Source organism: Squalius cephalus, assembly GCF_949319135.1.
Source record: "Squalius cephalus genome assembly, chromosome: 1".
Taxonomy (NCBI): Eukaryota; Metazoa; Chordata; class Actinopteri; order Cypriniformes; family Leuciscidae; genus Squalius; species Squalius cephalus.
Window position 1 is genome coordinate 27,214,132 of NC_137122.1, and position 21,701 is coordinate 27,235,832.

Below are 21,701 nucleotides of genomic sequence, written 5' to 3' on the forward strand. Positions count from 1 at the left end.
TTATACATTTATGGTAGAATCAAATGTTGTTTTGTTTGTCTTGTGTATTGCCTTATCTACAACACATGAGTGTAATACGGTAAAGGTAGTACAGGAGAGAGACTTGGATTTCTCTTCAGTAAAATTAAAGTGTAAATATATCAGGGGGAAAATGTGTATATATATCGGTATCGGTATCGGACAAAATTAGTTTGAAAATATCGGCATATCGAATATCGGCCAAAATGCAATATCGTGCATCCCTAGTGGTCATGTGTGTGGTTTGGTCAGTGATGTGTGTGTGTATTTCAGAAGCTGTTCAGGAACTCCATGCTGTTCCACTTCATAAATGTTCTTCTGCAAGTCCTGCTGCACAAGAGTCACGACCTCCTCCAGGACGACATCACGCTGGCGCTCTACAACATGGCGGCTGTGGATTTCCAAGCGTTTTACTCTTCGTTCTTGCCAGAGTTTCTCAACGGCTGCCAAGGCCTCGACCCTCACCAGCGCACAACGCTTGCCCGAAACTTCACGCCAGAGAGAGTGAGTGAACGTGACCGATGTGATTCATTCCTGAAGCTCTAATTACTGGAGTGTTTTACTAATGTGAAGGACTGGAACATTTTCACTCTTAGCCAAGCTTTGCCTGGCAAACTAAATAATGTAATTGTTCACATGACCATCATTATTTTATTTATTTATTTTTTTTTTTTTTGAAGAAGTCTCTTGCTCACCAAGACTGCATTTATTTCAATATTATTAAATTTATTAAAAATATTATATTATGAATCTGTTTTTGGATGATGTCATAGGTGTACAGTCATGCAGTGTGAACCGTCTTCATGTTTTGACACGCAAGTCACGTCTCTTTTCTGTCTTTTCCGCTCCTCACAGGACCTGCCGTCGTTTTCTCAGGGAGTGTATCGTATCGTGAACGATCTGCGCTTCTACAGACTGTGCAATGGAAGTCTTCCACCGGGAACATTGAAACTATAGCAGCGCATCACCCCTGTCACAGCCAAACCACGGCCCGACTTCTTCTTGAGGACGCGCATCACTGCTTCAGTGGTCATGTGTCGCCTTTCACACGGGCCAGCCTGTGATCTCAGTGCCGGCGTGTTCTGAGAGCTGCAGGGCTTCTAGCGTCAGCTTGTTTTATGTTTATTTCAGATAGATTTTACACGTTGCCAATGATCAAGAGGCCAAAGTGGATGTTCAACAGATGCTGTCGAGAAACTCGTCCAGAATCAGCCGATGTGGTTCGGGTTTCACTGTTGCGTTATTTAAATATGAGCAGTGCTTTCCCAATGACCTGTCGTTTTAAAGGACTCGTGTCACTGAAAGCACACTTATTTTGTTGAAATGAACAGACGGCGTTTGAAATGCAGTGGTGTAGAGTTAAACGAATACGTCTCAGACAGCTTCATGTGGATGTTCATACGGGCTGTTGTTGAGTTCTGAATGGTTTTAAAGTGAACGGGTGCAACGCAGAGCACTGGATTTCTCTTTCTCTTAAATGTCTGGTTTTATCAGCCTCTGGCTCACATCTTTTTCATATCATTCCATCCTGATCCAGGAGAAACAAACCTTCAATAAAGTTTTATAATAAAATGCATTCTTTGTCTTTCTCGTTCTGTTATTGTATGTGCTGTCTTGTTTTACACACAGCAGCAATGCATGCTGGGAGCAATGGGTTTTAAAATATGCTGGCTCCCAGCATGCATTCATATTCACATTATTGATGTCTGTGTGAGTCCAAATGAATCAGTGTTTAAGAGAAATCTTCAAACAAACAAAGTTAATGTACAGTAGCCATGTTACATTTGACACTGAAGCTTCAAAGCACGTATCGAGGACGCAGCGTGATTGATCATGAAGTTCTCAGAGAAACACGTGATCTCCGGGGGCAAAACAAAGTTTCCCAATTGCAGTATCAAATAAATCAAAGGAAGAAAGAGGCAATACTGGTTTGGTTCTGAATAACGCCAAGACTCCTGTGGGAATCACATCCCACAATAGAAAACTCCCTTTATGGAAATCTAGAAACTCAGAATAAAACATATCTTCTTGATTTAGTAATTGATCTACTCGTATTATACCTGCTGAAAACCATCTTTCAAAAAATAAGGATTTAAAAAATAAAAATAATTGTTCCAAATGAAATGTCTATGGGGTGAAAAATTATGCTTGTATAACAGGGACAAAGTGACCAACAGCCGGTTAGAAACGTGTCCGAGTGCGGTCCGCCTTGCTCTGATGTCATGCTGACGTATGTCAACAAACTCAGGCGACGGCGAGGCGGACGTGTCGGATTCTGCAGTCGGAAACAGTTGCTCTCCACCGACTGCGCTGAACTAAAGCATGATGGGGAACGACTTGCTGACAACAAAGCCTAAAGGGCGCATTATACTTCTGCGTCGAACTCACGCCATAGCTACGTCGTAGGGAGTGTGTAGCGCGCGTACCCTGACGTGCACCTCTCCAAAAATGTAACAATGCGTCAACTCTACATGGACGCAAGCGCTGTGATTGGTCTGCTAGGACCGCTCCCTCATGTGTAATTGCGCATCAACGCGGTCAGCGACGCAGAAGTATAAATGAAAACCATTGCGTTGCCTGCAGCGTAGAGGCTCCGGCGTAGGTCCGACGCAGAAGTATAATGCGGCCTTAATGCTCATTGGTTTAAACAGCCATGATGAGTTGTTCTCTTTTAAAATTTTGATTTTAAAACTCTGATATCATGTTTTATGTGTATAAATTATAACAGTACTATAACGGTGTTTTGTTCATTATATTTATTTTAATATAAAAGCAACAGAACTTAAATTGCATCATCAACACCTTACAAGCTTTACTCAATCTGGACATTCATCAACAAACACCAAACACTATTGAGGGAGGAACAGTGAACTGTGCGATCAGCACTTCATGATGACTTTCATTCACTATCTAGTGGAGATGAGGAGGTGCTGATGGAGAACAGTGATCAGCGATCAGATGAACCCCTCACACACACTTCTGTGTCCACATTTATGAATAATAGTTCATACTTGTGGCTGTTACACTTATTGTATTGTATTTCCTTTTATTTCACTTGATCATGTAAATTCATTCACTGATCTCATTAGTAATCATCACAGATAATCAGTGGTGTGGAGTTATAATTCCTCTGAAACCCCAAACAAACACATAGATAGAGTTTCTCATTAAAAGACTGATCAGTGTAAGTGTAGATATGAGACATGGACTTCACATCATAAAAGGAGACGAGACCCTCCTCATAATTGACAAACACACCGATCCTCTGAGGCTTCACTTTCAGAGAAAGAGGGACAGATGTAGAGTCACTAGCCCAATACTTCTCATCTCTTAATCCCACCGTCCAGTATCCTTCATCAGGCCTCAGAGTGTTCACGTCCTTCCTGTTCCTGGATTTTCTGGCCACTCCTAAATACCACTTAGTTTGATCCTTCACCTGCACCTCAAAGTAAAAACACCCTGAGGAGAATCCATCCTTCCCGAGAACACCAAAATACTTGTCTTCTTCTCCATCCTCTCTGTTTTCATATTTCACTTGTTTCCCATCATCAGACACAATGAGACGTGAATGAGCACACAGAGTCACATTCACTGCTGAAAATATTGAAAAGTCTGCTTTACAGATGAGTAATGATAAAATAAAGACAATTATTTATTTTTATAAGAATCATGGTAACTTTAAAACAAGATAATAAAAAATAAAATATACTGCATTAATTGTAAACTAGATTAAAAAGTTTGTAAGCAAACATTGAAGTTGGCTTGAGAAAGCCTGAACAGAAAGTCTGAAGTAGTTTAAAAGGTTTGAAGTTGCTATAGGGTGTTCTGGGTTTTTGCTATGAGGTTGCTAGGGTACTCGAGCTGGTTGCTGTGCGGTTGCTAGGGTATTATGGGTAGTTGCTAGAGTGTTCTGGGTGGTTGCTATGTGGTAGCTAGGTTATTCTCATTGGTTTTGCTAGGTGGTTACTGGTGTTCTCGGTGGTTATTAGGGTGTTAGGCAGATGCTAGTTATCACATATGGTTACTATGGAGTTTTTATAGTTTTTTAGCATGTTTTTAAAATATTTTAACATTTAGTATTTGGATCACTTGATTGCATTTATGCAGTGCATTATACCAAACCCCCCCCCAAAAAAAAAAATAAATAAATAAATAGATTAATACAATTTTGGATGAATTTGGGAAATTAAAATAAATAATTATGTCATTAAAATTAATGGTTTTTACTCACCCATGTGTTTTCTTAAATTTTGTACAGCTAAAAACAGAAAGTATGATGTTATAAAGGATTCACGACAGAATTCATCTTTAGATCAATAATGAGATCAATAATTTTAATCATTATAATAAATAATTAATTATATACATATATGAATGCATATTCATTAATTGTTTGCAAAATAATTCAAAAGTAATTCAAGTTTTAATAAAAGCAAAAAATACCTTGTGTTATAATAATCTTCTGACTTTGTAAAAGTTGCTCATGTTCTGAAGAAAATTCAGAAAAAGATGAGAAAATAACATTGAAATTACATCATTTTTATAACTCTGACAAACAAGTTATGATCATTTAGTTGTTTGTAGGCTGTGTTAACATCACATGAATACACACAGTCTGTTAAGTAGAGATTTTATGTCAAAGAACATGCATAGATTTTACTCACCCACGTTTTCTCTTAAATGTGGGACAGCTAAAAACAAATTATTAAATTATATGCTCATAATAGAATTCATCTCTAGATCAATAATGAGATCAATAATTTTAATCACCACTTCAAGAGTGACAAAATCCAAGACTTTATATATTATAATAAAAAAAATATAATGAATTGTATAGATATATATGAATGCACAGTATTCATTAATTGTTTTGCAAAATAATTCAAAAGTAATTAATATTTTAATAAAACTATAAACAGATTCACCTTGTGTTATAATAATCTTCTGACTTTGTAAAAGTTGATCACGTTCTAAAGAAAATTTAAAAAAAATAAGTGAAAAAATCATTGAAATTACATAATTTGTATAACTCTGACTAACAAGTTATGATCATTTAGTTGTGTTTATATAGGCTGTTAACATCACACAAGTACATCTGTGACTGAATAAATATACATTATATAAACAGATTACCATTTATAGGACCCAACATATACACAAACTAAATGAATACACACAGTCTGTTAAGTATATACTTTATGGCTGAAAACAAACTTTAAATAAACAATTAATTAATAACTAAAATAAGACAAATTCATCATGTTGTATTCTGTTCTTACCATTCTGTAGTTGATTGTACGCTGAAGAAAATTTAAAATAAAAGACAAGAGAAAACAGCATTAAATATAAAGCTTACACACATAAATTTCCTTCCATAATGTTTGGGACAAAGACATTTTCCTCAGTTCTTCACATCATCAATGAAGATGAAGCGTGAGCCAATATCTGTCTTACATGCCTATACTACACTGTCAACACTTTACTTAACTTTTTGAGTAATCTTTTTTTCATGGACTCAGTTAAGTTGTATTTACTTAGTATTTTAAACTTGACAAATTTAGTTATTTTAACTTATAAATTTAGTTGAAATAATTTTATGAAGTGAACTTACTTTTAAAAAATTTCAATACCAAAGTTCATGTTCATTTCACTTTATTTGACTTATTTTCTTAGTTCGACCAAATAAATAATTATTTTATTTCAATTGTTATTTTATTTAAATTGTAAATGATTATTTTATTTCAAATGTTTCAGTCATGTTTCAGTTGACAACTTTTTTCATTCCCATTTAAATTAATTTCTCAACAAATAATAAGCGATCTGATGTCAGCCATTGAAACATATAAACCACAAATCGAATCAATTAAATCTGTGAAGATCTCAGCAGAGGAGGATTAAACAACTCCATAAACAGCATTACCAGCTTCACTTAATACTAACCAGATTGACTTTATTTCTTTCCACAACTATAAAGCTCTACGTTGACTTTTCTTTTAATTGAAAATAATATTTTTCTAATTTATTATGATGATTTAAGACACAGGCATCAAGAATCGGTGTATGAATCTCAACAATGGTGACAATCAACAAAATGCTTCATGCTGCAGTGCATTCTGGGTGCACCAATCAAAACTCATCCATGGATCCCAGCATGCATTGTGACATGAATTTCAGCAGCTTGTTTTGTGATGTTTGGAGTTGATCTGTTTATCTGAATATCTTGTTGATTGTCATCATTGTTTGTATGAAGAGCGTCTAAGTGTGTCTAAATACCCAGTTTAAATGTATTGGACAAAATATGTTTCAGATATTCTCGGTTATCGCTCTATCACAGCTGAACTTTAGCTAAAATAAAATAAAAAGTTTAGTAGTGTCTCAACCTCACTACTGCATTTGCTTTTAAACAGTGATTAAAACAAGTAATTTAAATAATATACAAGAAGCATTTGAATGTCATAAAAGCAGACAACTTTAGCTGATCTACTGTCCTTTGTCAATGTGTTCTCAATTCAACACTATTGCAATTGGTGAAAAAGAATCAAGAATAAAAGTGAAGGGTCAAGTGCTCAACTACAGCAAACAATAATCACTATAATGGTGACCTCAAATGAAACATTATCAGCATTACTGTAAAACCTTTCACTGTAAATTTGCAGTAATTAACTGGCAGCAGCTTCTCCTGCAAAGTAACACAGTTTTTAACTGTAAGAAATTGACCCGTAAAATATTGTCAGCACTGTTGCACTAAATTAAAACAATTTAATTCATTCCATTTGCAGAAACTGACAGCTTTAATTGGCCAATTGCCATTTATGTCATGTATTGTCATGTCTTGTCATGTTATGTCTTGTTCTTGATCTTTCTCTCTACTCTGTCTCCCTCTGCTGGGGTTTTGACGTTACTGTTTCTTTTCCCTTCTCCCTTCCTCCAGCTGTTCCTCATCTTCTCTAACTACCTCGTTTACTCTCTTCCCACCAGTGGCGATTCTAGGGGGTGGCCTGGGGTGGCCGGGGCCACCCCTGAAAGCTCATTGGCCACCCCTGTGGCCACCCCAGATCTGATAGGTAGTTGGTCAAGTTCGTCAACACAAGAAATGAGAAATGTTGTCAATCAATGATGACAGCTGATCAACTGATTTAGGGCCAGTTTAAATTTTTTAACTAACACAGTAACGGTCAAACTGAGACTTTGAGAGCTGATTTCTGCTCAGCGGACGTTTGGCCATGCAGGTCAGGTGACTTTATGAGATGAAAGTACGTGCGCTGCACGGTGCACCTGCTGCTGCTAGTCCGTGAAACAAGAGGACGGTGACGGTCACACAGTTGCAACAATACAACAACAATAAAAACGCTGGAATCAGTCGATTGAGAGGTATGGTCGGGACCCAACGCAGCAGAGTGCGGCTCGGGAATATAGATCTGATGGCCGAGTGCGGGCACGGGCGGTAATGCACTCGTGTGTGTGCTGGTTGCGGGAGAGTAAAACGATTCGCGGGACTCCCGCAAAATAGAATTATCTATAAATTGAACATCTAAAAACAAATAAATTGTCATTCATCTGTTGCACAAAAGCAACAAGAACAACTAAAACAAAATAGAAACGATTTACAGGCCAGAGTCTCTATGTATAACATGTTTGCATTTGCAACAATGTAGCCAATCACAGACATATGTGTTGATTTCTTGAACGCAGTGGCCAATCAGAGACATTTAAGATAGAATCCCCTCACCGCTCAAAATGGACTTTTTGTTCAGTGCTGATTTCTGCATAGGCTACTGGCAAATCATCTGATTATAGCAAACAAAGTGTATATATTATGAAAGATTCATTATGCAGCCAGTTTCATTGATAATAACAGAGATTTGTGAGATCACGATGAACTGAGATGTCAGCTTTTTAGGAATTATTAAGGGAGAAATCCGTCCTGCGCAGGTCTCTAATGTAGACTTTAAAAAGTAAGTAAGAATCTTTATTGTCAATGTATATCAAGTATACAATGAAATTGCAATGCTCTACGGCCAGTGCATAATAAATATAAAAATTGTTAAAACAATAAATAAATATATAAAAAATATAAGACAGAATTTAAGAATATATAAGACAGAGACTACAGCTCACTCCATATTGTCCACATGTGTTATGAATTGAAAAACAAACGACTAACATTATATTTACATTAAAAGTAGCCTAGGCTGCAATCTAGTGTATGTGAACCTTTTTGCAGATAAACACAAGTGCATTTTCAGACAAGTTAATGGACAAGTTAATTGAGTAGCCTAAATCATATTCCCACTACGGTAATTAATAACAGACTATAGTAAACACATTTCCTAAATAGGCCTGTGACTGTATCTTACATTTTATGAAATAGTACCATTATTTAAAAATAAAGTTTGCACTTTGTTACTATTATTAAAATCCTCTATTGTTCATAAGAGTTTGAAGGTTTACATAACATTACTTTATAGTAGGCTATATATGGCCACCCCACTCTAGTTTTGTGTCCCATCTTGGCCACCCCAGTAAAAATGTCCTGGATACACCACTGCTTCCCACCTGTTTCCTCTCCCCTCTGATTAGATCCCTATTTCTCTGTCTGTTTCTGCTTCTTTCCTTGTCGGATTCTCACTTGATTTTCTCATGCAAGAAACGAACACAGTCCTGTCTGTCTTGTCCGAGTCCTGTCCTGTTGGCATCTGCCTGGTGAGCGCTATCTGTACCATAATAATCATCTTGATCTTTGTATTCTGTCCAGTTCATCTGATGCTGAAAGAGATCTGCTAACTACTGTAGTGATCTGAGCCTTGTCAACACTGAGAGACCCGCAGCCTTTCGCCGTTATCAGTCATCTCTGTCTGCCGTCAAAAGAGACTCTTATCTTCTCTGATTTTTCTTTCTCAAAAGTATTTTTGTTTTGTTTTTTATCGCCCTCTCTGCGGGTTGCCTGTTTTACCATTATCTCTCAAGAAGAGGATTTGTGTTCTACATTATTGCCACCCAGTGTTGCTACCCTGTGTTCTCATTAAAGACTCTTTTTGTTAATTCGCTATTGGGTCCTCTCTTACCTGCATAACAATTTAAGTATTTTAGCTAATATTTATAGTGTGCTAGTTATGTGAGCATGTTAACTTATCTTTTTTAAAGTAAAGTGAACCAAATTAAACAAAAACAAGAAACATTAATTTAACTCTAATCTCTTTCAGATAACTGCTAACAACAGCAGCACACATGCATGAACTAATATAATTAGCAAACAGTTTATCACTGCGTCAGCAACTACACAGTTACTGGTTTAAATAAAGCAACAGGCAGAATAACATCAGTGTTTCATGATCTTCTGCTGGACTGAAGCACAGACTCTACTCTTAAACACAATGGGCCCTATTTTAACGATCTGAAACGCAAGTAACTTTGTGGGCGGGTCTTGGCGCTGTTGCTATTTTCCCGGCGGGGTAAATGACTCTTGCGCCAGGCGCAAATCTAAAATGGGTTGGTCTGAAGTAGCTTCATTATTCATAGGTGTGGTTTGGGTGTAACGTGAAATAAACCAATCAGAGCATCATCTCACATTCCCTTTAAGAGCAGACGCGCTTTTTCCAAAGCGGATTGCTATTGTAACGGCTGATTTGCCAGGCGCGCGCCAGGAGCGGTTCACAGCCGAGGAGAGCAACACTCTCGTCACGGCCGTAAAAGAGAGAAGTTACATTGAAATGGAGAAACCCACCCAAATTAACTTCGGTTAAACAGGCGTATGATAATTTGGGTAAATGTGTAAGCTAGATGTATGCTTTTATAATAAATTGTCTATCATCTATCTATCTATCTATCTATCTATCTATCTATCTATCTATCTATCTATCTATCGTATGATTTGCAAAAATGAAAACTGCTGCTTCTGTGTGAGAGAATCAAAGTGTATGCGCGTTGTGCACACGCTACATTGATTATGGCCAAGCATGCACCCTTAAAATAGCATATGAATAACATGCGCAACTCGCCAGTTCAGTGGCGCAATTGTTTTCTAAACCTGCAAAATAGCATGAAGGAACGTTTGCGCCGGAACACGCCTCCTTTTTTGCGCTGAACCGCCCAGGGAGCGCAAATTCATTCCCTAATTTAGCGACGTGCTTCTGTGGAGGGAAAAGCGCGCTTTGCGCGGGTGCAAAATAGGAATGATACATGCGTCGGTGTACAAAGTCAATTGCGCTGGGTGCAAGATAGGGCCCAATGACTCACAAAACTCAGACAACAGAAACCCTTTCAATCCCAACAGAACATTAATGAGTAAATGAGATAATGAAGTGCTGTTAACAAGCAGAATCACTGAAGGAAAGAGAAACAACAAGAACAGAAAAAGAGAAGAGATGAGCAGAAACACAAGAGTTACACCTGACTTCCAGCCATTACACATCATTACATTTATTCCCAACCAGTTTGACTTTATTTCTGTTTTAGGTCAGAAGCTCCTATTGAGGATTCACTTAGGTTTAAATATTAATGTTTAATTGAAATGTTTGGTTTGAATTAAAATTATGGTAATCACTGTTTGCTTTATTTGAGCTCTTGACGCTTTACTTTTTAACATCATGTTTTTCTCTGGCTGCTTTAACTGTGTGTTTACAAGGGCATTTATGGCAGAAAATAGAGAAAATGATCGGTGAATGCTGATTGCTGTTTATTGATGATGACATATTCATCTTGTGGTCTTGATCATCTTGTGAATCACACATCCAGTGTTCAATTCAATTCATTATTAACACACTTAAACTTTACATTACCACCAGTGTTAAACTACAGCAAGAGTTCCAACAGCAATCAGTTAATGAAGAATTTTAAAAACACATCATGAACAAAAACAGTTACAGGAACATTTAGATTCACACAGACATCAAAAATCAGCCCATGAATCTCAACAATGGTGACAATCAAATAAATAAATAAAAATACTCTGAACATCACAAAACAGGCTACACAAAAAGTCAACAAAAACATTAGCAAAAAAACCAAGCAAACAGAAAATTGTTAGACCATTCAGCTGTATAATTTATTCATGCTCCAATGCATGCTGGGAGTTTTGTACTATGCTGGCACCCAGCATGCATTGCGACAAAATTTTTGATTGTCACAATTGTTGAGATTCATGTGCTGATTGTTGATGTCTGTGTGTTTAAGTGATGCAGATTTTCATAATTAGACATGAGTAAATTATCCCCAGTCTGTCTTGTTTATTACATAAACCTTCATCCTGAATATGTGCTTCTTCCTTCAGGAAGAAAGTATAGAGTGCCTAAATGTCGACTGAACCGGTTTAAAAACTATTTAGTGCCTGTCTCCATTGGACTTTTGAATGGCAAGGACAAAGACCTATGATTGTCTCTGGTTAGCACTAATTACTTAACATTATTTATTGCTTTATATTATAATTCTTATTTACTGTTGGTTATTGTTATTTTATTGCTGTTCTTAAGGTTTATGCGACCGTTATTTGTGATTTAGAATTTATTTATAAATTCTTATATATTTATTTATTCTTTATTCTGGAAATGCAGCATAAACTGAGCCCAAAAATATTTCCCTAAGGGGACAATAAAGTATGTTGTATTGTATTGTAAACATATAAAATAAGAACTTACGAAAAATACAAAAGAAAACAAGAACTTTACCTCTGTTTTTATGAGCAAACGCAGCTATAAGTATTCCAGCAATCACAACAAAAACTGAAATCAGGATGATTGATGTCCTCCAAGAAATAAACCTATTATCTGCTAAACAAATCAGTAAATAAGCACATTGTGTAAATCAAACATATTTTTTACAAGTGTTTACATATGAACATTATGTAAACACCTGAATGGCACATACACAGTAAAATGTTATACTCGTAAAACTCATAAAACTCGTAAAATGTAAAACTGTATTATCAACCTAATGCTGCTATTGCTTTTAGCTTTACATAATAATCTGATAATCATTCATTATTTTTACTAAACATATCATGAGAACATGACAGACAAGTGCATTAACAGATGTATCAGTACTTAATTGTGGTGTTAATCAGTGTCTCCAGCATGTGATGTCTCAGTTTGACTCTGCAGTGAATCTTGCCACTGTGATAAACAATGATGGTGTGTTTGACACTGAATCTGTCTGTGTTTCTGTGTCTTTGTAGTTTCTTAACTCAATCTGACTCCATCACTGTCCAGCCATTCAAGATCAGGGTCAGGATTCCAACCTTCAGATTCACACTCTAGATGAAGCCCTCCTGAACGATTAAACCCATCTACAGTGATCACTGGAGGACGTCCTACAGCAACTACAGATCAACAAGAACATTCTTATGTTATTCTGAAAAGTTAGTTTGTTCAGTGAAAAGAGCTAGTTCCCTTTCGTGGTCACTCCGAGTTACGTCGGATGACGACGAATGGGGGGTTTCGCTTAGAAAGCCTCTCACCTTCGAGTATAAAACAAACCAATGGCAATGAAATGCCATGGGTCTGCGGATTTTGCATAGCGTAACTCCGCCCCATCCTGGGGGTATATAAGGAAGTACGCTGGCAACATGCAGATATGTTTTCGCTTCGGAGCCAAGAGTTTTCTTCACTCCTACAAGCTATTCTGAATCATCTTCACTCTACGAGACGAGCGGCTCTTCAGTGTGTTGGTGTGACAGCGTGTTCCAGCGAGATCGCATTGCCTGCTGCTGATCTGTGCAGTGATCTGCCGACAGTGTGTGTGTTTCTCCCTGGGCGCTTCAGCACTCTGCTGAGCTTTTTCCTCTCTCTAAAAGAGCTGCGCGCGGCACGTCTTTTTCAAGAATGGATGTGGGCGCGTGATTCATCTGCCTAACGGTCACGAGTGCTGTTTCGCGCGTTGGGCTTAATCACGCTCGGCAGCACTCGTGGATGAGTCATGTTTTCATTGCGGGAACATGACCATCGCGATGTTTATAGACCGAGACTCAATGATCTCTGTGTGAGAGTCGGAGTCTCTGCCACACCCCAATCTATCTCTTCCTCGAGAGGGGATACTTTGGCTGGTGGCCAGGGTGATCTGAGGGTTATGGTGTGGCATAATTCCGACGAGCTTTCCTCGGGCCACGCCCCCCTCCAAATCGCAAACTGTGGGGCTTCCGTGTGTGCCTGGTTCCTCTCGGGGACCCAGCGTTTTCATTCGGGGCTCCAGCAGATGGTGTCATGTCACTCACCGCATCACAAGGCGGGCTTGATTCCTCTGGAAATGAGGATTTGACTGCGTTGCCTCCCTCGGGAGTGTCAGCGTTAGTCGAGTCAGATCCAGAGCTGATGGCCATGCTTTCCCGGGCAGCTGAAAGCATCGGTTGGAGTGGGGCCCTCCCCCCGAGCGCTGTAGGCTTACGATTGGTTCCTGGGCGCGTGTTGCTCTACAGCACTCGCTCCCAGTGCCTTTCTCCCGGACGTGCATCAGGACACCTCCGGCTCGCGAGGGTCCCCGTGACTTATCGTGGCCCGCGGGCGTCCTCCGCCTTCGCTGCACTCGATCGCGTGGCAATCATGGGCTGTATGTTCTCTGTCACTATCGTGGCACAGGCATGCAGTGCTGTGTGTCGCCTTCGCCTTCGAGGCAGTGCTGACTCGGGAGTTCTGTCAGACCAGGCCGCCGTGGAACGCTGATCCTTCCCTGGCCAACACTGACAGAACGCGGAAACTAGACCACGCCCCCACGCAGGGACGCTATGCCTCCCATGTCCGGGCCTGGTTGATCCGCCACGCACACTACTGACCTCGCTCTACGGGCGACATCGGTACCTGCGTGATCCTGGGCCAGGTGATGTCCACAGGTGTGGTCCAGGAATGGGCTCAGCCAGGTTGATGTGAGGGGGTCTGAGAATTCATTTTCTCAGCTCCCCCATGTCCCAGGCTGGGCTCCTTGGCGGTGTGGTTGAGGACTGTACCCTACAGTCTTCGACCCCCCCCAGAGGCAGACTGAGGTCTTCTGCACCAACGGTCATCCGTCCGTGCGGTCTCCTTAGTCTGCTTCCCGCCGAGGCCACCTCCCTGCGGCCCCTCCCCTCAAGCCTTCACTGGCCCCGAGCAGAAGAGGGTTGCAGGAGGGTGGCACCGCCCGTCTCCGCCCCTTAGCCGGCTAAATGCCTGGCTAAGCAGCACTCTTGAGATGGGCGGCTTGCTCGGCGGTGTGGTTGAGGACTGCGCCCAACAGTCTTCGACCCTCCCCTGAAGTGGACTGAGGCCTTCAGCACCAACGGTCATCTGTCCGTACGGTCTCCTTTGTCTGCTTCCCGCCGAGGCCACCTCCCTGCGGCTCCTCCCCTCGGGCCTTCACCAGCCCGAGCAGGAGGAGGATGCAGGAGGGCGGCACTGCCTGTCTCTGCCACTTAGCTGGCCAAACTTAGCTGGATCTCTTTTCTCGGTATGGAGATCGACTCGGTTGCCATGTGCGCGCAACTTACGAGGGCAAAAGTGCGGTTCCACTGAAACTATTTCAGAGGCTCCTGGGGCATATGGCATCCGCAGCCACAGTAACGTCGCTCGGATTGCTTCATATGAGACCACTTCAGCTTTGGCTTCGCGATCGAGTCCCGAGGTGGGCATGGCAACACGACATGCTCCGAGCCCCAGTCCCGTTGCTCAGGGGTCAGCACGTACTAGTCCAATCAGACAATACTGTGACAGTAGCGTACATCAACCATCAAGGTGGTCTACGTTCCCTCCGTATGTCGCAACTCGCTCGCCACCTCCTCATTTGGAGTCAGAAGCATCTGAGGTCGCTTCGAGCCATTTATATCCCGGGAGACCTGAACCTTGCGGCCGACGAGCTGTCTCTGCTTTGGCCTCTCGCTGGAGAATGGAGACTCCATCCCCAGTCGGTTCAGCTGATTTGGGATCAGTTCGGGGATGCACAGGTAGATCTGTTTGCCTCCCACAACTTGTCCCAACAACTGTCAACTGGTGTTCTTCTAAACATCAAGAACCCACGAAATGCCCGGTCAGTGTCGTGCTTTCCTTCCTGCAAGAAGGGTTGGAGCGAAGGCTGTCTCCCTCCACCCTTAAAAAGTGTATGTTGCCGCTATTGCCGCACATCACACAGTTGATGGTAAGTCTCTGGGAATGCACGACCTGATCATCAGGTTCCTGAGGGGAGCGAGGAGACTGAATCCTCCTTGTCCTCCCCTCGTACCCTCTTGGGACCTCTCAGTGGTTTTAACTGCCCTGCAGAGTGCTCCCTTTGAGCCTCTGCAATCAGTGGAGCTTAAGTTTCTGTCAATGAAGACAGCACTCCTGGTTGCATTGGCCTCCATCAAGAGGGTAGGGGACCTGCAGGCATTTTCGGTTGACGAAGCATGCCTGGAATTCAGGCCGGCTAACTCTCACGTGATCCTGAGACCCCGGCCTGGATATGTGCCCAAGGTTCCCACTACTCCCTTTGGAGACCAGGTGGTGAACCTGCAAGCGCTGCCCTTGGAGGAGGCAGACCCAGCCTTGGCACTGCTCTGTCAGTACGCGCCCTCCGTGCTTACGTAGACAAAACGCAGTGTTTCAGTACCTCAGACCAGCTCTTTGTCTGTTATGGTGGGAAGCTGAAGGGAAAGGCTCTCTCCAAGCAAAGGTTGTCTCACTGGATAGTCGACGCCATTGCTTTGGCATACCAGCAGCAAGGTCGACCATGCCCCCTTGGTGTGACGGCCCACTCCACGCGGAGTGTGGCATCCTCTTGGGCTCTAGCGCATGGCGCCTTGCTAACAGACATTTGTAGAGCTGCAGGCTGGGCGACACCTAACACATTCGCGAGATTCTATAATCTCAGAGTGGAGCCAGTTTCTTCTCATGTACTCGCTTCAACTAGCCGGTAATAGATTTTGCTCAGGTGTCTTCGCTTGCTCGCCATTCCTCTCCACAGATGGGATACGTGCGATATTCTCCTCAGGTGAGCCTCCCCGCAGGCCCTGAGTTCCTCCAGCACTGTCGACGTCAACGCCAGAGTTATGCCACCGGCAGCTTTTGCGCTTGGCTAGGTGCCTCCATGTGCATGGTTCCCCCTCTGGGCGACCCCCACATGTGTATTTCCACTGTAAGCCTCTCTGAGCATGTGTCTTTCCCTCGGCAAGCCACCTTGCCACCCCTGGGGTTGAAATATTCCACCTGCGGCTGGACACCCCAGTGATACTCCATATGCAGCCCCCCGGGGTCATATGTGTATTCCAAGTCCCCCCCCTTCGGGCTGGGCATTGTAGCCACAACGACATCTGCTTCTCGCGTTAAGTGATCATATGGGAAGACACATCGTCTTGTGTCCGTACTGGTTAATAATTGCCCCACGAGGAGCAATTTGCCAGCGCCAGTTCGGCTGGCCTCGTGACATTCCAGAAGACACACACACACACACACACACACACACACACACTCGTGGACTTTCAACCAGAAACCCACCACGAGATGCAACTGAAGCACATTTCCATATATGGACTTCCACATAGTAAAATTTCATTTTACCATTCATTACAAATTTATAATAGAGGTGTGGTTTGCTAGAGTAAAATCTTTAATTCCGAAGATTCATTGAAAGGAAATCACTCCATAGTGTCTTGTAACTCGAACCTGGTCATAAACTTTTATGGCTCCAAAGCTGCAGCTCATCCAGCTCCTTTGCAAGCCAACATTCCAACACCTTAACACACATGGAACATTTCAGAGAAAACTCTTCAAATGTTTGATATGTATTCCTGTGTTTCTCAAGTGTCTTCACATGCCATAACGGAAATACTGACCATTTTATTGTGTGTTTAAGCAAGCTTTATTTGTGTGTAATGATGCATATGAACATAATGTTATGTGTGTCCAATATCTACCTGTAATTCTTGGTATCTGTCTGACCGTCCTGTTTTAATTCAACCAGTCCCGCACATAGTATTACAGTAAGATGTATTGTTCCAGGTGTACAATCTTAAGAAGAAATATGAATTCTTTCTCTCATAAGACATATGGTGAAAGTAGGCGTTTTCTTCTTCACACAAAGAGAATTTTCCCGCCTCAGAAAAGACAATCTGATTCGCTGTCGTTCCAAGAGAAGGCGTAAACAGATGTTTGTTAAAAGGAAGAGACCCCCACTCTTCTCTCTCTTCTCTCTTCGATCCCGCTGACCTCCTCCTCTCCTCCCCGGCAGCGCTTCTCCAAGGATCATCTGAAGAAGGCCTTAGTCTTCTCCTCGGACCAACACATGTTCGAGTAGCTGCCTTGCCTTTGCAACTAAGCTCATCCGTGCCTTTCCCCTCAAAAAGGGAAATGATCTAATTTTCTCGGTAACTTAAATTCAAGTAAGCCTTTACATCGTCTTGCGAAACGACCCAGAAGACGAAGCCAGACGCAAACCAGCCGGACACGCGCACGCGCGCGTCCCCTTTTCCAGCATCGCACTGAAAGAGTACAACAGCTCGCAAGTACTATCTATCAACCTAAAAGTTGATTTCCTGGTCTCTCTCTCTCTTAGGTCTGCGAATTAAGTTACCCTTCTTCCTCTTCTCTTCTCTTTTCCCCCTTTTTCTTTCTTTCAGTTCATTCTGATCACTTATGTTATTGTTTGGTTATATGTTGTTTGTTTATTGTTTGCATTTTTACGTACGTTTCTATTTGTAGCTCATATAATCATAGTTTTGCATTTATTAAAATTCATAAATACTTTTCACTGCCTCTGTGTTTGAAAATCCACCATTCTAAAGTCAATGAAACAAAAGATCTTAAGCTACAAGCTCGAAATATAGACTACTTGAGTAGTTTTAATTAATAAACTCAGGAAGTTGATGTCCGTGGCCAGGACATGAAACTCTTGAAGTTTGTGAATATCTCTTCTTGACTGTAATGATTTTACATTTATTTCGCTGGACGAATTAAATGTCGGTCAGACCAGTCACAGAACAAGATAATCTCGATAATTGATAAAATAAATGTACATGCGACTTATGAATTATGACCATGAGTCATAGTTATTAATATTTCCAAAATTCCCTAGGTTCTTGAGCTAATTCAAATTTACCCAGAGTCGTATTCGTTACAGCATAATTGCATATTTCCGCTGAGATATGCTTCCCAGTGTACCTTGGTATTCCTGTGTTAAGTAGGACTCCTTCGTCCGTGCTAGTCTCACGACAGGGAGCTCAGACTTACGCAGGGCACTGGAAGACAGCTGAGGTGGCGTGATTAGACTGGGGACCCCATTCGTCGTCATCCGACGTAACTCGGAGTGACCACGAAAGGGAACGTCTCGGTTACGTATGTAACCCTCGTACCCTGAGTAGGGAACGGAGACGTTACATCTCCCTGCCACTTTCGCTGTACCACTGGAACACCGGAGTTCAGTCTCGGCTCCTCAGTGAAGAAACATATCTGCATGTTGCCAGCATACTTCCTTATATACCCCCAGGATGGGGCGGAGCTACGCTATGCAAAATCCGCAGACCCATGGCATTTCATTGCCATTGGCTCGTTTTGTATACTCGAAGGTGAGAGGCCTTCTAAGCGAAACCCCCATTCGTCGTCATCTGATGTAACGTCTCCATTCCCTACTCAGGGAACGAGGGTTACATACGTAACCGAGACGTTTTACTGGTTTCCTCACCTTCAACTCTGACATCAATAATGGCCTCATCATACCAGGATTTGGACTGAATAAAACACTTATAACCTCCTTCATCAGAGACTCGGACTGTTGAGAGTTTGAGTGATGCGTTTCCTCTCTGTAGTTCTTGATGGATCAGTTTTGTTCTTCCTCTGTAAGACTGAATCTGATCTGTGTTTCTGTCTTCATGATACTCATAGAGATGCACTAATGAGTCTTTCAGATCAAGTCTAAACCACTCCACTCTCATGTCCACAACACTGATGCTGGGTTTGACTGAACAGGGCAGAATCACATCTTCACCAGATACAGCAAATACAGGATCTGCAGGTCCCACTACTTCATTACGCTCTGTTACAAGAGAAAGAGAGCAGATCTGAGTTACACATCCTAAAGGTTTTTACCCTGATGTTGTTCCAGACAAACAGTAATGTGCAATAAATATAAAGTATTATTCACAATGATGAATAAATTACCTGATCTTGAATCTGTAATTCCACTAACAAGCAGGAGAGTCAAACAAATGAACTTCATCTCTGAGACACAGATGCTAAAAAGAAAATATGAAAAAAAAGAGAAAACATTACAGGAAACTGTCAGCATTTTTGCCTGAGAATAATCTTTACACTTAACCCTCTGTCCAAAAGTAATAGAAACATTTACAATCACTTTCTGTTCAAAGAAATCCGATTAAACAAGCGTGGTTAATCAGAAACACCTGGGGAGACAATAGACTAAAAACTACAAAGGACTATATAACATGGCACAGAACAGGAAATAACAAAAGTCCACACAAGATAAGGAGAACACAAAACAGGAATCATGACACATATAAACACATGTTGAAGGTTGTTGAATCAGGATTTCTTTTTCAAAAATGCACATATATCTATAATTGTGATTCAAAAATCTTTAATTTATTTACAAGATTAAGTATTATATGCATTAAACCTGTTGAACGCTAACATGGTCCACTCTCATGCCACACTCATGCCAGACTTCAGGTAAATGTGTTTCTGATTCTTCCATGACTTACCTTCAACTCAACATTCACTGTGTTTTCAAGAGTGTATTAATAAATTGTGTCCATATGAAAGTTAAGTACGATCGTAAGGAGATCCTTCCTGGACTGGTTTAGTTTCACTTTCTCTTGTAACCGAACACCGGAAAAGACACAGTCCATCCATCATTCAGGCTGATAACCCTGATGTAGTTTCTTCTGTCACACAGACTGACACTCCTCACTTTATTCTGATTTAAAATATATGGCAGACATGTTGATTAAAAGAAAATGCAAACACAAATGTGGATGATGACACACTGCATCCACAAATATAGAGAGAACTGACCCCACTACTGACAATACCAAATAAATGTCAAAACAGTTTATCACATATAATATTTATTATTCAAAATAATATAAAAACATCAAAACCATCATTATATAATATAAAGCTCATATAACTATATTTAATGTAAATTAAAAATAAAATTAGTAAGTTTAGATAGATACAAAGTATCACAAAGTTTTAGACATTCATCCAAATCAATCGAGCTAAAGTCATTCATTTACAAATCGTCACAAAAGTTTAGTGTATTTATTTTACTAGTTTGCTGGGGCCAGTCTTTCTTTCTCATTACATAAAAAAAAAAAAAAAAAAAAAATTAAAGGTGAACTTAAGTCATTTATTCCTCATTGAAAAGTTTTGTTTAACATCATGTAGGCCTACTCTCACATTGACTCATATCAGTGTATTGTTACTAATTACTAACTATTAGTACTAATTGACTAATTGTTTATATTTGCAAACAAATCATGACTGAGTAGAACACAGCATTTCTACAATGGCTTTGGCCCTATTTGGACGGGATTAGTTTTACAAGGGTGGACGGAGTAATGTAATTTTACCACAAGACGTCTGTAATAAATGGCCAATTCGCACAGGATAAGAGATCCTGTTAGAGAGATAAGAGAAGTGGGAGGGGTAACTCGATTTGCCCATTGCCTTCACCCTCCTTTCAGCATGTGTGTATTAAGTTGCTTCCTGATATCACGTGCGCAAACAACCTATATTTATATATATATATATATAAAACAGTTATGTCCGGTTGAACAATAAATTAATTTACTTTTTTACTGGATTGTGTTGGCAATAGGCCTAACGCTAAAACCAACTTAAAGAGCACTGACCTGTACCAGCTGACTGGTGTAGATTCATTTCAGTGTTGATTGTTGATATTAGAAACGCATACATTTGAGTCAGGAACCGCTCAGAGTATAACGTCACAGGTTTCCATCTCTTACAAATGACAGTATTTATGGCGTGAACGCAGCATAAGCTTGTTGTTTTAGTTCAGGAGGAACTGTAAAAGGCGGCTGTTGTTTCGGTTGTGTCGCCCTGTGACTGACGTCTGTCTAACTCTTCATGAAACGCTTCTTCTTGCTAAAAGGGAGCCACATCTGAAACTTCTAGACGGAGTTATATAAAAAAGGTTGATTTGAGGAAATTTTTTTTTTACTTTTTTTAAAATTACTTTTTTTTCTGATGTACTTTTTTGGATGCTGTTATAGGATCAAATGTCTATGAATTCAAACAAGTATTATTAGAATCACTGTTTTGTAAGCTACAAATAGAAATGGCTAACAAGTGTCAAACTAGCAGTCAAGCTAGCTCACATGAGATGAAAACATGGTTGTTTTTACCACTGACGGGCTCGGATGTTATGGAAACGATCCTTACAGATAACAGACATTTTAGTTATCATAAGATCCTTCAAACGTAACATGTCAAATGCAGTAATTTTATCTCACAGACCATCGTATAACACATTTAACGTTAATTAACCACCTCGATTTGTCCTTCCACCGTTCCAACAATCACCAAGTCTGTTTTGGTAGAAATAAACCGTGAAGTAATGTTTATTCAATGTTCAAATCTCGAGTTAGATTTGAAAATGTCGTACAAGCAACGGGGTGAAAGAGCAGATCTAACTAACGGTGTTTTTGCAACCGTCGCTGGCTAAACTTCCACTGTCATTTGTACACTATAGTGTAAAATCCTAAAACCTCATTATAA

General features: G+C 40.7%; 2 protein-coding genes across 4 annotated transcripts in view; one reads left to right on the forward strand and one right to left on the reverse strand.

The window, feature by feature from the left end:
• xpo6 (exportin 6) overlaps positions 1–1,215 on the forward strand; it is a 33,224-nt gene extending 32,009 nt beyond the window's left edge. Inside the window, exons 24-25 of the mRNA XM_079869929.1 lie at positions 292–522; positions 874–1,215. Of these exons, the coding sequence (XP_079726055.1) occupies positions 292–522; positions 874–975 (333 nt within the window). The 3' untranslated portion in view covers positions 976–1,215. The remainder of the gene's footprint in view (positions 1–291; positions 523–873) is intronic.
• Positions 1,216–2,781: 1,566 nt separating this feature from the next.
• LOC307158134 (butyrophilin subfamily 1 member A1-like) lies at positions 2,782–19,778 on the reverse strand. 3 transcript variants are annotated; one of them, XM_079870448.1, is made up of 11 exons: positions 19,661–19,778; positions 19,101–19,174; positions 18,625–18,975; positions 12,197–12,331; positions 11,682–11,780; positions 5,298–5,318; positions 4,944–4,988; positions 4,683–4,709; positions 4,462–4,506; positions 4,250–4,276; positions 2,782–3,612 (listed from the first exon to the last, which is right to left on the reverse strand). In XM_079870448.1, exons 2-11 carry the CDS (start codon positions 19,156–19,158, stop codon positions 3,104–3,106), a joined length of 1,317 nt encoding a protein of 438 aa, XP_079726574.1. In that variant the 5' UTR covers positions 19,159–19,174; positions 19,661–19,778; the 3' UTR covers positions 2,782–3,103. The 3 variants fall into 3 exon arrangements, with proteins under 3 accessions (XP_079726574.1, XP_079726573.1, XP_079726575.1); XM_079870447.1 differs by having other exon boundaries at positions 11,682–11,783; XM_079870449.1 differs by lacking the exons at positions 4,250–4,276; positions 4,462–4,506; positions 4,683–4,709 and having other exon boundaries at positions 2,782–3,552; positions 11,682–11,783.
• Between the last annotated feature and the right edge of the window lie 1,923 nt (positions 19,779–21,701).